This window comes from Oratosquilla oratoria, chromosome 24 (genome assembly GCF_046742065.1).
Source record: "Oratosquilla oratoria isolate Oo_2021 chromosome 24, ASM4674206v1, whole genome shotgun sequence".
Classification (NCBI taxonomy): Eukaryota; Metazoa; Arthropoda; class Malacostraca; order Stomatopoda; family Squillidae; genus Oratosquilla; species Oratosquilla oratoria.
This window is the reverse complement of record NC_134800.1, coordinates 9,326,891-9,342,987: the sequence shown is the minus strand read 5'-3', so window position 1 is coordinate 9,342,987 and position 16,097 is coordinate 9,326,891. Positions and strand designations below refer to the sequence as shown.

Sequence of the window (16,097 nt, the reverse complement as noted above, 5' to 3'; positions counted from 1 at the left end):
AAAGACACTGAGGACTGGATAGCTCTGGGTTATATAGAATAGATGTGAATGCCATCTGCAAATTTAGTTCATCACTTACATACAGTAGGTTCTGCAACCACATCTGTCTGCTTTAATCAATCTCATCACCTTAGACCCTTACAGGGTTACATCAGGATGCATATTCTCCATTCAACACATCAAGAAAAACTAGATTTGATTTATGATGATTTGGTTTAACATCACAAACTCCCCCCTATCGGGAGGCTAGGATGGTACCCCTTACAGGGGACTTTGTAGCGTGGTATTTCATGAACCATTCCCTTAGTTCAACTTGCCCCAAGTAGGATTTGAATCATCATCATCTCGACCTTTGCCACAAGTAACAACACCCTAACCCACTCGGCTAGCAAGCATCCTACAAAGACTAGATTTAGTACATTAAAAAAAAATCAATTCAACCTATATCATGTGTACAATTTAAGACTCGGCACCAACATCACACAACATTTGAGGGGAAACAAGCCATCCTTAGACAATACTTACCTTCCATATTGGGTAAGCACTCTTGTAATGGAAATGTTTCATCACAAATTCATAATCCCATTTCTTGACAGAAATCCACAGCCCCCATTTGGTTTTGAAATAAAAGTGAATCACTTTCACCATTTCATTTATATACAAAGACTTAAATATAATTGTTTCTTATAAAGAAGAAATGACACAAATTATACACACTGGATCTTTGTTAATTACACATAAGCTTTTCTAAAATTCAATAAGAATGCTAGAAAAAAGAAAACATTATTATCCCCTCTTCACTCACAAATTTCACCATGATTTATCTATTTATACAAGGGAGGCAGACATATCAAAATGCATGTACCCACTCCCCTCCACCACCACCCTTTCCTTCCTCTCATTGTATCTCCTCATGGATGATGGGTCATCGCCGTCTCCCACCCAATGCCCTGGGTCAGAAGCAATTTTTTTTTTTCCATACCATTTGAACATGAGATTCACCTTCAGATGATCACAAATACCTGTTAGCATCCAGAAAGTTGAATAAAAAAAATGTAAGTTATGTTAAGAATATTATTCAAGATTGGTTTAAACTCGACAACCATTTCCCAAAACTAATTAAAATTGCCCAGTGGCTCAAGAAAAAATATATAACAATATATATAATTTTCTGCTACAATTTATATTGTTATATATTGTCTCATGCCACTGGGCAATTTTATTAAGTTTTGGGAAACACTCAATTGTCACGAGTTTGAACTGATCTTGAATAATGCTTTTACCATACTTTACATTTCTATATTCAACAATCTTGATACTGACAGATACTTGTGATTATCTGAAGGATCTTATGTTCAAAGGGTATGGAAAAAACAGTTATACACCCTTTGTATCAGTACATAAACTCTCATAAAAAAAGAATTATTCTGTTAATTCTCACTCTCATTGTAAAGCTTGTGTGAAACCTGTATTATTTGAAACTTTTCACACACAACATTATATCTATATACCAAGGGCTTCTTCTTCTTTATAAGGGAGGTAACCAGTCAAAGCATGAACCCACTTTTACTCATTCCATTCCTATCCACCACCCTTTGTTTCCTTGTTATCTTTAGCTCCCTGTAGAGCTTGGATACTAACACAACATTCAATCTTTGCTATATTTCATACATACATATACAAACATATACCAATAGCTTTTCCCACTTACAAGGGAGGTAGCCAAAAAAAAAGGCATAAAATCCACTCCCACCCATTCCGTCCCAATATATTCCACTCCCATTCACCCCCCTCCCTCCCTTTTATCTTTGCTCCTCCTCATACTTCATAATAACTCGCATTAGTAAAGTAAGTACTGCACAGCAGCAAACACAGATTATCAAAAAATTATATGACAACCATTTTCTTTGCAATAATATCTCATATGCTGACTTCATTGGAAGATACTCGTAGGATATTTTTAATACATATTAGCACATTCTCTGCACTTGTATTATTCTTGCATATGTTAATAATATGCCCATGTCAGTGACAATGGTATTCTATCACCAACAATCAACACTTCTATCCACAGAGACAATATGCCGCAGAGGTGGAGTAATGGATGTAGTTAACAAGATTTTCAAGAAGGGTAACAGCAGAGCTATACACATTCCTCGGTGCATTCCAGTGTCCTGAGCAAAGTCATGCCAGTCAGGACACTGAGGAACACACAGAGGAATGCACCAAAGAATGCACCCAGCTCTGGGTAATAGAAAAGAGGGATAGTAAGAGTTAAAACTGATCATTGTTCTCTTCTCTCCAACCATAAAAGAATACTACATAGCTCTGGTCCATAGAGGTGTCACTACAGTCACTAAATTATTGACTGTATAAATCTTATATGGCAGAGACATGGAACATAAGAGAGGAAGAGTTTAAATGTGTTTGAGATGAAATGTCTGAGAAGGTGGGGGTTACAAGGTTAGATAGAGTGAGAAACAAAGAGGTGAGGAGGAGAGTGAGGGTGGAGAGGGAGATGGGAGATAGGTTTGGGCACATGGAAAGAATGAGTGAAGAAAGATTAGTAAAAGAGGTGTGAAAGGCAGAAGTGGACGAAGCAAACATTAGGGCACGACTCAGGATGAGATGGATGGATGGGGTAAAAGGAGTATTGAGCAAGAGGGGGTTGTCTGTTGAGGAAGGAAGGGAGAAGGCAGAAGATAGGGGTGAGTAGAGAATGGCTGTGTATGGATGATACTGTGATATATGGAAAGGAATGGGTGGGGGTTAGGGATTGGTTATGTGTGAATGATATTTTGACACAGCACAAAGGGAATTCTTCCCATTTTCAATACTACTGCATGAGGGGAGAGAGAGGGGGTCGCCAATTAAATGAAGCAGCCTTGCTGTGGATGTGGTGTGTCTTGCTGCATTGCTTCTGACCTAGAGTGATGGGCAAGATGCAAAGATGGCCCATCATCCAGGAGGAGCCAAGATAAGAGGGAGGGAGGGCTGGTGGATGGGAGTGGAAAGGTTGACGGTGAAATGGGTGGGAGTGGAATTATGCCTTTTGACTTTGGTTACCTCCCTTGTAAGGGGAAAAAAGCCCTTGGTATGTATGTATGTATGTATGTATGTATGTATAAATCCTAATGCAGTCAATACCTGTATAGGGATCTCATTAAAGACATTTCACAAATCGTACAAGTCTGGAGATATGCAACAGTGTGCTCCTTGCACTGTCAGCTGAATTGGTTTCTTTTTCCTTACGGCTGTGAGTATGAGCAAAACAGCTCCTCCTGTGACTGTGGTGGTTGCGAGAAGAACAGTGTCCAGTAAATTTGTGTTACCAACAGGTATCTGACCCGCTACTGCTTCTGTAGTCTGCAAAGAGTCATAGATATTCATTTTAGTTTTCTTAATTTCAACTCCATCTACTTGCACCCAACACTTAAAAGTAAATTAATGTGACACTGTTATTAACTGATATGAGACTTGAACTCTTATCTTTTTGAATGGTCAGCACCTGCCACTCAACAAAAACACAACCACTAGGACACTTAAAATACACACATGACCTTCACTTTGCAAATAAGAAAGAGTAAAAACAAACACTAATCTCAGAACAACTGCCATCACAGGATTAAGACACCAGAATGATATATTTATAATAAAAAAAACTAACAGCTCATATAAACTACATTAAGATATGTTTCCACAACCTTATATCCCAAATCAAGAATACAAAAACAAAAAAAATCTACAAATATGAAACAAACCCATAAAATTAATAATGCATAGCACCAAAATCAACTCCAGTAAACCATCTACAGTGTATATCCCAAAACCAGAATCCAGTCAGTCCATAAGTCACTTGAAGAAACAGTGTTGTGTGGATATGGCTAAGGCAGAATGGTGTTATATGAGGTGATATGTCTTGTGTGTGATGGACGAATCTATCTTTTAAGATGCATGGAGATTTCTCAAGGTATTCTCAAGTAAAAAAATAAGTTTATTTTACAAGGCATATATATGGCACATATCATTATCCTAACACTTAAATTCCCCCACTCAGCACCCATATATTATGCAACCCATGAGTGGCTTCCCAGAAAGAAAGACAGGATATGACCAAAACAACTTCTTATCAGATCAAGAGTTATTATAAAAAGGAAGGTTAAAACTACCCATCAACACTTCAAGCCATAAAACAATCCTAGAAGATGACATTTTGATAGAAAATATCAAATAACAGAAATCTTTCCTTACACTAAAAGAATGCAGAGGAAGCCATTCACACGAGTCTCTTCCGTCTGGGGGACAGGGTTCTAGCAATAGCAGTGGAAGGCAACCTTCTACAAATTCTTCACACATGAGGAGTACTGATGGATGTGGGACAGTTATACTCACTGTAAGCGGGTAAATGTTACCATTACGAGCTCTGGAAAAGGATAAAATACTGCAATTAATACTGCACTCATACACATGTATTCCTGCATTCAATTATAATATTACACAGATTTTGAGCTCAAAACTAAATTAGACAGACTGAGATTGATCATATATAACCACAAAAGAAGATGAATTTGGGAAAGATTTACAATCAATGGATCATCAATATCATCCAATAAAAGGGACTCAAAGTTGAAGAAAAAGAAATCTTTGTATAGGGCAAATATGAGCATACAAGCTTACTAAAATTACCATGAAACTTGAGATAAAATTTGAAGATCAGAAGTGAAACGGAAGTGGAAATTTGAAGAAAAAAATTACCAAACCTACTTCAATGTCATATAATGAATCGGCTAAAAATTACTGACAAAATCCAACAAATGACAGCCGAGGGACAAACATTAATAAAATAGGTACAGAGATTACCTGCCAACAGAGGATCCACAACAACAATGAAGGGAAAGGGATATCACAGAAATAAACTCTGGTACATATCACTTAGACAAAATGTTGTAGCACATTTGTAAATAATAATCACAAAGAACCCACAGTTGGAATAAAAGGAAACTTTAGAAGAAAGTGTAATTTCTATATTTCAGCTAATAGCTATAGCCCTCTTCAGGAAAGTACTTCCTGAAGAGGACTATAGCTATTAGCCAAAATATAGAAGTTACCCTTTCTTCTAAAGTTTCCTTTTATTCCAACTGTGGGTTCTTCGTGATTATCTGGTACATATGTAACACCCGCAAACCCGCTCACATTTTGAACACCATTAATACTTTTACCTCCACCCATAAGGGCCTTACGAGGCTGGTTCTTGGTCTGGGCCCAAGATCACTCATCTTAATCCACCCCAGATCAGAATATGCAATGGTGGTGTAGTCAAGCATTCAATCAAGTGCCCAGATTTTTTTTTTCATGCATGAGACCCACACAAGAGGAAGGATATAAACAAGACTGAGGAAATACGAAAAGCAGTGACCAAAGTGACCACAAGCTTAGGATATGATGACAATTGTTGCCTTGAGTTTTACCAACCAGAAACTGACATTCCCACAGTGACTGGCAAATATCATCGGATATTCTTGGTGAGAAAATTTGGATTGTTTTCTGCACTGTATTGGTGTGGTATAGTTTCCATGTCTTCAGCATATACCATAGTAGTAGGGAGAGGGAAGCAGTAACTGGTCATCTACTCTCCTTGTATAAAACAATAGAGGAATTACAGTTGAAACTGATGGAAACAAATCTTCAGCAGTCCAGAGACTGAGGACTCCAAATAAGGTGGAGGCGTTAATGGTTTTTGAAGATGAGAAGCAAGGAGATGACTCTGAAATCCAACTTGCAGGATCCCCACCAGCAAGTACCCACCACTGGTTCCCCCAAGAAGATAAACCTTTAGATGTGTTGGACTTGCCACCATTAGAAGAAAAGAAAGCAGTGTTCAGGTCAATGAAAGGAATGAATGAAACTGACAGCAAATCTCTTGGTTTGAGACAGGAGAACGTTGTGTCATGGGAACAAACTAAAAAGAAACTGTTTTCAATACAAGTGTCTCAACTCATGGAACAGCCTAAATGGAGACATAGTTCAATTTAAAACTAATAACTAATTTATAGCTAAGCCTGACTTATAGAAAAGAAGTGATAGGACCCAACAAGGGTAACTCAGTTCTTCTAATTATGTGATTCACCATGTGTCTTGGATCACATGTTGGACTCGTGATCGACAGCTATTTCCCTCCTAGAAGAGAGGTCAGAGCTCATATATGACCGATCTATGGATAATGCTGTCACCTTATATACACGCACCCAACTCCCCACATACAAGAGTTGGAGTAACAACTTGCAGCACAGCAATACTGAAATGATTTCAGCCCTAGGCAGGATTCGAACCCAGACTGCCATAGAGGCAGCCAGGAACTCTACCACTGTGCTACATACATATGCATATATATCAAAGGACCTTTTCCCTCTTATAAAGAAGGTGGCTATGTCAAAACATACAACCACCCCAAGTAAATACAATTAAGTTAATTTGCCTTAACTCTCCCAATAATTTCCAATTTTTGGTCTAGCATTAAAGTGGCTAATGAAATTTAACTCAAGTAAATGTAAGGTTATGCACATAGGTAAAAATGACAAGTAAATAAGTACAATTACAAGTTATTTAGAAATTCGTTAACAAAAGTTGATGGTGAGAAGGATCTCTGAGTAATCATCAGTAATGATTTCGAATCATCTAAGCAGTGTATTTCCACCTCAGAGAAAGCAAATAGGATTTTAGGACTGATTGCACAATCTTTTGATCTTAAAAAGTCCATCTATCATTAACAAGTTTCATAAATCATTAGTTCATTCACATTTGGAATATGCTGTTTCTGAATGGTCACCAAATCTCATTAAAGACATTTGACAGATTGGAAAAAGTACAGTGGCGAGTCACAAAGCTTATTTCAAATATCAGAAATAAACCATATGAAAATTGACTAAAAATATGAATCTATATTCCCTAAAAAAGCATAGACTCGTGGGTGATTTGATACAGGTCTTTATGATTCTAAAGGGAACTGACAACACCAAAAGTGACAAAAATTTCATACTGAGTGTGAATTAGACAAGAAATAATGGTAGATTTAATTTGAAAGTGGGTAGAAACAACTTTGCCAACTGTGTAGTAAATGAATGGAATAAACTTCCAGTTCGAAAATTTAAGATTCATATTATAAACACCTAAGCAATATGTTGTAATGACTGCCATTTATTCTATTTTAGCCTCTTTATTTCTTTATTATCATTTATTTATTTTATATTTATTCATTAATTATAAATTATTACAATTATGTTTATTACTATCATTTATCTGTTTGTTTGTTTTTTATTCTTTTTTTTCCACATCCAACCTATTTATGGACCAAAAGGTCTTCTGTTGGCATGCTGTTTCTTAGTAATCCTTTGTAAAGTAGTTCTGTGATATTTTGCTGATGGCTTAGCTCTGGACAAAGGACTTTAAGGGTTTGCAATAATCAACAAAATATAAAAATCACTGCAAAAACAACAAAGGAATGGAGACCAATGGCACACAACCACACACTATGACTGTCTTTGCAATACTGACTCAGTATGTAACTGGGAGGCTGTTCATTAGCTGGCTGGTCCAGCTGATTCAGCTGGGAGTTTGGCATGAAATGAATGCACCACATCATGTGTTTCACCACACACAACCCACAAACTGAAATTTGTACATATGAAATGGGGACTTGGAAAAAATAAGTTTGTCACATTTGCGTCAATTCGCATATTGAGGAGATTCATTTGATCAGGAATTAGTGTACATATAATAATAGTAATAATAATAATAATTTGTTTAAGTAATAACTTGTGCATATTGTTATAAAACAGCAACTTGTTTATTGTCTACTAGTGTGTCAGCTCTAATATGTCCATGGCCTCACCTGCAATTCATTACCTAGTACAGTGCTTTATTTCCATTATTCACCACAGTGCAATAACATAAAAATTACAACAAATGAATGTGGGATGGGTCAAGTGTGAGTGTACAGCTTGGCAGCCCCCCACCTCCCCTTATAGGGAGAAAAGGGCCATTTGCTATATATACCAGTATAATTGTATATATATATATATATGTTCACTGTGTACATGGATGCAGTAGTGCAGGAGGTAAAAGCAATGGTAATGGTTAAGGAAAATGGAGAAAAATGGGAGGTGAGCTAATTGTTATTTGCTAATGATCCTGCATGTGTGTATGTATTAGGAGAGGAAAAGAGGGAGTAATTTGTGAGGAACAGTGTGAGTTTAGGAAAGGTAGGGATTGTGTGGATCAGGTTTTTGTGGTAAGGAAGACATATGAGAAAGCTTTAGGAAAAAATAAGGATTTTTTTTTTAGCCTTTATGGATTTGGAAAAGGTTTATGACAGGATAGACAGGAAGGCACTGTGGTAGGTTTTGCAGATATAGGCGATTGGGGAAAAGTTGTTACGGGCAGTCAAGAGTTTTTATGAGAGTAGTTCAGCCTGTGTTAGAGTGGGAAATGGTGAGAGTGAGTGGTTTGAGGGGTGTGTCATGTCACCATGGCTGTTCAATGTGTACATGGATGGTGGAGTGGTGTGGTAGGAAAAGGCTAGGGTATTGGGCAGAGGACTGGAGATGGTTAAAGAAAATGGAGAAAAGTGTGAGGTGAGCCAGTCGTTGTTTGCCAACATCACTGCGCTTAAGACAGGGTCAGAGGGAGTTAGTGACAGAGTTTGGGAAGGTATGTGATAGGAGAAAGTTGAAGGTAAATGTGGATAAAAGCAAGGTGATGAGATGTACAAGGGTAGAGGATGGCAGTGAGTTGGAAGCAAGTCTAAAAGGAGAGAGGCTGGAGGAAGTGGATAGCTTTAAGTATTTGGGGTCACATGTGGCAGGGAAGGGAGGAGAGGAGGTAGAGGCAAATTATAGATTGAGAGAAGCAAGTAAATGCCTTGGGTGATTAAAAAGTGTTATGAGAAATAGGCATCTGTGAATGGATGCAAAGAGAAGATTATATGTAGGGGTGATGTACCAACAGCATTGTATGGGGCAGACTTAGAATTCAAGAGAGGCAGAGAAGAAAAATAAAAACGTGTTTGAGATGAAACGTCTGGGTAGAGGTTACTACGTTGGATAGTGAGAAAAGAGGAGGTGAGGAGGAGAGCAGGAGTGGAAAAGGAGATGGCAGATAGGGCTGATGAAAGATTATTGGGATGGTTTGGACACATGGACATAGGTGGGCATTATCGTGATAAATTATTGCGATAACACCCACCTATGGGTCACAATTGCTTCAATCTTCTTCTTTATGCCTAAAACAGGTAACAAATAATTGTATTCTCATTTACAGTAGTTGTTAAACAGACACTTGATAAATTATCGCAATAATGATATTGCAGATGAATAAATGGATAATGTAACCTAAAGGGATGACTACCACTAGACAATCTCATTCAGCTTGGGTGAATCCCCTCAAGTATTAACCACTTTGATACGATGACACCTACGTTGGCATTATGAGGCGTGAATGGGTACAAGAGGATGCCGGTGTTGGCATTTTGATTATATATTTTTGTAATTGCACAGAGTTACCCCGAATTCTGTGAACTGGTTTGATCACGTTTTCTGTGTTTATTATTACTCAGAGTAAATGGGAATGAGTAATACAGCAGTGACTTTATATTTTATAATGCATCATACATATGGCAGCCAATGCTGTGCACGAAAATTTGACTCGTACTAAAGTGGTTAATACCCCCTTGTGGGGATATTATAATTTCATTTGGTTTATGACTCCGTTTAACATAATAAACTCCCCCTATCAGGAGGCTAGGACAGTATATAAATATGCATATATTCATGAAATTATCAAAAGAAGTGTAAATTCATAAACCTCGAGGAAATGCTCACCTGTGATATCTAAAATGTACAGGAATAGTTAGGTTAACAAGGAGATGATCCTGTAGGGTGGGTTGTGGTTTTGCAAACAAATACACAAATGTCTTAGATGAAAGATGTTCTGGTGTCTCAACATTTACTGTCTGAAAGTAAATTTAACTTCTATAAATTACAGAATTATTATTTTGAATTTTTACTATAATGCAAGAACTGAAATTTTTTAAATAAGATTTATGTATATACATATACCATTAGGCCTTTTCCTCTTATATGGAAGTAGCTGAGTTCACTGTAGTGTACCATTAGTTTAGACCCAACTTCTTCATGAATGAACAACAATGGTTATTACAAATCCATACATAAAAATATAATGAATATCCATAGACTGTACACTGATTGGCCATGAGGAAAGTCTATGCTATGAAAAACTGGCCACTAGAGAAGAAAAATATCATAACAAAAATATAGTTCTGAACATAACCTCTATCAATCAATCAATCATTGACTCCAGTTTCCCTTCAACAAGTGAAAAACCCGCAGCCCCGCTGTAGCTGGCAACAGTCCTTGAAACATCCCATAGATCTCTCTGGGAAAAAACTTTGAACTATTGTATATGTTGTATCAGGATGGGACTGTTTCTACGTTACCAGATCAGAGTCACAGGGAGAGGAGAACAGTCATTGGTTGTCAGTTCTCCATTTGTGAAAAAGTGTAAGAAATACACCTAAAGTTGACATAAATCCTGATCCCACTCTGGAATTTTGTGCCTGACCAGAGTTACTGAGAGAGGAGAACACTCATCGGTTGTCAGCTCTCCATATGTGAAAAAATGTAAGAAATACACCTAAAGTTGACAGAGAGAGATCCTGGGCTCAGAATGACGACCAAATGCCAGCCTCTAAGGGCTCCACCTCCTGATGGAGGTGAGAGGGTTGACAGGTTTTGAAAATGAGTAGCTTTACTGAACACCTTGCAGGACCACCATATGCAGGTACTCATCATTGGTCCCACAAAACCTCTACATTCCACTAAATCACTACAGGTAAAGGAACATGAATATAGTACTACCAACCTGTGGAATATGGAAGCTGGGTCCTCCAAGAGCTTTCAAGAACTTTAGCTGATTAGTGTCTGCATATGCTCCAGATGGTAATATATCTTTTAGAAGTATCTTGCAACCTGACAAATCCTCAGGTGATGATACATATACAGTTGTCTCTAAGTCTCTGTAAGGAAAAAAGGAAATGTGGATTCTAAGCTCATAAAAAAGCTACTTGACCAAGACTGCTTGATAAATAGCATTTAAAATTAGTGATCATGAATTAATGCAAGTGCCATAATGAAACCTTGGTATGTATAAAAACTTTGTTCAATAATGAGATAAATATGTAGCAGCCATATTTTCATAATATCAGTTAAAGTACTGTAATCATATCTATTTATAAAGCTCAACACAAATTTAGAAGTTCAATACACAAAAGGATACCAGGATACTTTTAGCATAATTCAATGATTCAGTGACTGATGCCTTTAGAGGACTTGTATAAATAACTTGTTTAAATGAACAGGATACATAGTAAAGCTAGAAAATAAAGAGAGAGAGAAATTAAGATAATATTTTGCCTAACTAGTCTCTGTCATATAAGTCAATACACATACATACATATACCAAAGGCTGTTTTCCCCTTACAAGAGAGGTGGCCCCAAAAAAAGGCATAAAAACCACATAATCAACATTGTAAACAAATTAAACCACCATGTAGGATGACTTCAAGCTTTTAGAGCACTTAATCCAGGTGTATTCCTATACAAGTATTTACTATAACATCGACCTCATGAAAACTGAGGTATACAAGTTATGCTTAAAGACGACTATGCTGTGATAAGTTAGGTTAGGTTAGTTCAAGTTAGGTTTAGATAATCTAGGTTTTTCTAAACTCTGGCTACAATGGAATCAACAATGGATATTTGTGAGATATGCATCAATGAAAATGATCTCCCTTCCATTTATCTTCAAAACCTGTTCACACTTTTGCCTCCATCCAGAGATGTAGTTCCAAAAGACTGACACTAGGTTTCCAGACCAGACCCAAGATATCTTTTTTCAACTTTGTATTACCTCCACCTTTTCAAATAAGGAGAGCTGATAATCAGTGGCTGCTTCCCTCCTCTTACTACCATCAGACAGTGAGAGAAATTGTTCCAAACTAATGCAGTACAAATATTAGTCCAATGTTTCTTCCCAGAGATGTATGGGAAAGGCACAAGAACCAGTGCCACATTGTGGGACAGTTGGTTTCCAGTCAGTGAAATATAACCTCTTGAATATAATGACATGTATGCATCATGAGCTACAAGTGGGATATATAAGAATGCTGGTGTCAGTTTCCTGATTATATTATGTTGTAGCTGAGTGACCCTCATATTCTGTGAAGAGGCTTGATCACATTTTCTGTTATATTTATTCAGGGTGAAAGATAACGAGTATAACAGCAGTAACTATATAATTTCTAATGCATGTATTGTGTTGCATCATCATACATCAGGCAACCTGATGTGTATGTGAACATTTGACTCATATTAAAGAGGTTAAAGGAATAGTCAACATTATTTGGCTAATTTTGCATTTTTTACAAATGGGAGTATTGATCCAACATGACCACCAAGTAATGATGTTGGTGAAAAATGTGGTGAATTATTTTGGTGTCAATAAATTTTCCTTCAGAAGCTGCAATAGCAAAAGTAACATTGTCAACAGTCCTGGTAGAAACTAACTAGTCAATCCTTGTTCTGACCCAGCCTGGCATTTCAAAAAAAGGAAAAAAAAATCTCATTACAAATGGGAGGCAGTTCTAGTTAAGTCTACTTAACAGACTAAAATCTCCATATGATGGACCAGTCTAAAATCATCATACAATGAAAATGCCATGATCCACAAATAATGATTAAAAAAATAAATAATAATTAAAGAAAAAGGCAAAAATTAATTATCATCCTAAAAAGAATATTGTCCCCTGCCACCTCTTGCCCCAAAACATTAAGATAAGTAATTGTCATCAATCCATTGCCTTAGGTCTCTTTTGCGGGAAACTCGTGAATAATTCTTGGGTAACTGACAACAGCAACTAGGTTAGCCCAGAACTCGCTCATAGATGAGATATTATATATAATATTGTTGTCTGGATTAAGCTAGAGTAAGCCAATGTAAGATCAGGCATTTGGGGTCTTCTGTGTAGTGACTGCTTATGAGACAATCTATATCTTTGGCTAATCTTATTCTGTGTTGGTATTTTTTTTTAAATAGATGGTAACCTAAAGAGAGACACATAAGAGTAGTTCTTACTTGTCATGGAGGAGTTTTTCATTAGAATTAATATCTGGGGTAGTCTGTTGAAATAAGGTGTTACAAAGGATTACAAAGGCGAAGCATGCCGACAGGAGGCCTTTTGGTCCATATCTAGGTCGGATGTGTTTCAGTCAGATTTATAGTGTTTGTTTTGTTATCTAAGTAAGTATGTGTTTTTGTATCAATATGCCACATGGGGTTAGTGGTAGTTTGTTGTAACTGAGTAGTATCCTTTTTTATGTTCAGTTGGTGGAGCCTGTGCATCTTAATGGGATGAATGTGTGGGAGTGGGAGCAATTGGATAGAATTGTGCATACTACAATGTATATATAGGTAAATATGAACAATCATATCAATATGTGTATTCAATATAGGTTGATACAGAAAATCAGTGGTCAATGAAAGTGGCAAGTTGTACAATATTCCCAATATTTTTTATACTATTGAGTATTGGCTGTTTGAATACAGCCTGGGCAAATGCTCCACCTCTGCCTACAACATAAAAATCATAACATACAATAAATAACTGAGTAACTAAAAAAAAAAAATCTTTAAATCGCTAATTTTTTTACAAAACAAATATTTATATTATATTTCCTGACAAAATTTCCACACAGTACATCTCATTTACCTATGAAATCCTTTCCCAAGCAGACGCCTCTCCACTTGCACATTCGTCTTCAGCATTGTTGGGCAGCTCCCTTCAACATCCTTGAGGATGCACACCACAACCAGGAGAAGCAATTTACTTGCTCTAAACATCATGAAAGTTCAATTCATTGCCGCTTCACGAAAATTCTCAGTCGATGTTCCTCATTGTTACTGCAACCACTACTTACATTTCACGAAGACAACGTCACATTTCTCTATGTATCCTCTAAATTCTAAATACTACCCAGTAATTCACCGAGTAAAAAAACTGCAGTTAAGTATTTACAGCCAACAATCACAGCTCTTGATATTCTTGCCCTTGTTTCACATCTTCACTCTTTTAGCTTATCCATCTAGTCTGTCGTCTGCTGGTTTGTTTTGATTTCGTTTATCCCACGGACTGATTTACTATCGCGCGCTCGCTGTTCAAATGAGAAGCAAACGGAAATCCTGCATTGGTCATCCTAATTCATAAAAAAAAAAGCTACAATTCCCACGTGAACGTTCATTGAGGTGTCCTACACTGACCTCTGTACTACATTGTCATTTATTTTCGGCATCTCTGAGATGTATGAATAGTGTGGATCAATGTCTTAGGAAGAGACGTGAACTAGGATTGCTGTGTATGCAGATATCACCAAAATTCACCAAATACAAATTACTACTGTGCAAATCGCGAAGAAACTAATTATTACAGTTCATATATATAACTTATCACCTTCTTCACTTTCACAAGCTCTTAGTTTTCTTTTCAAGCGTCCATATTCGAGTTGTATATATATATATATATATATATATTATATATATATAATATATATATATATATATATATATATATACACACACACACACACACACACGCATACTTTTATCAACCACAATTTACTTTAATTCTAAACCATCAACATTGAGATACTCGAGGATATCTCCATATTGATGGCCGATTTGTGGTTTATAAATTGTGGTTGATAAATGTAAATCTATTCACTGGGACCCATTCAGTGTTATACATATATATATATACGTTTGGGCCCGCATTCTCATCCTTTCCCAGTGTCCAATCCCCCCACCCTCCTCCTCCTCCTCCTCCTCCTCTTCCTTCCCCCCCCCCCCTTTTTCTCTCCCCGTTCCCTCCTTTCCCCTTATTTAATCTCAAGCATTTGTATCTCAACTTGTACTTGAAAAAGCTGTAATAAGCGAAACGTCGTACAAATAAAGGCTCCGTCCTCATATGGTGTTTATCTAGTCATATATATATATGTGTATGTATATGTACAACACTGAAGGGTTGCCAGTGATTCGAGATACACTTTAACAACCACAATGCACTTTAATTCTAAACCATCAACGTCGGGAGACCCAATGGAGGCCACATGCAGAAATTGAAATGCGGTACTGCCAAGGACTCGAACCCAGCATCCACATGATAAGTGTCGTAGTGCATGTGGCTTCCATTGGGTCTCCCGATGTTGATGGCTTAGAATTAAAGTGCATTGTGGTTGTTAATATATATATATATATATATACATATACATACATATATATGTATACATACATACATATATATATATATATACAGGGTGGTGCAAAAGTCTGGACCCATAGGAAATTTATTATATAACAATTTACAGTTTACATATAACAATTGATTTAATTATGAAAATGTAACTATCAAACAATTTCCAGTTACAATAAGTGTTCGAACTGATTTCCATCTTCTTCCAAACACTTTCTTACTCGCGAGACACATGATTTTTGCACATTTGTCAACATATAGCTATTCCCTCTTATGGTTTCAATTTCTTGTGTGATGTTATCTTTTAGTGCTTGTAATGTTCTTGGTCTGTTAGCATAAACCACTGATTTAAGATGTCCCCATAAGAAAAAATCAAAAAGGACTCAAATCCGGAGATTTTGATGGCCATTCAACCGGTCCTCGGCGTCCAATCAATTTCCTTGGAAATGTATTGTCCACAAAACTGTGCACATCCTTCGCAAAATGTGGCGGAGCCCCATCATGTTGAAACCACATATCTCTCCGAATTGCTAATGGTACGTCATCTAGGTGAGGTATAAGGAATGTTTCTAATAAATGAAGGTATGACTCACCCGTTACCGTGTTTGGGAAGAAATAAGGACCAATTATCGTACTTCCCCATATAGCCACCCACACCATAATCCTTGGGCACTATTGGACGTGCACATCTTCAATCCATTGAGGATTTTTCTTTCGACCA

At 37.0% G+C, this 16,097-nt stretch overlaps 1 protein-coding gene across 1 annotated transcript; it reads right to left on the bottom strand.

The window, feature by feature from the left end:
* Positions 1 to 625: 625 nt before the first annotated feature.
* On the bottom strand, positions 626 to 14,252 carry PIG-X (Phosphatidylinositol glycan anchor biosynthesis class X). The gene is made up of 5 exons (XM_076207634.1): positions 13,841 to 14,252; positions 10,936 to 11,089; positions 9,876 to 10,006; positions 4,252 to 4,423; positions 626 to 3,366 (listed from the first exon to the last, which is right to left on the bottom strand). The coding sequence occupies exons 1-5, from the start codon at positions 13,972 to 13,974 to the stop codon at positions 3,175 to 3,177; spliced, it is 783 nt and encodes a 260-aa protein (XP_076063749.1). The 5' UTR covers positions 13,975 to 14,252; the 3' UTR covers positions 626 to 3,174.
* Between the last annotated feature and the right edge of the window lie 1,845 nt (positions 14,253 to 16,097).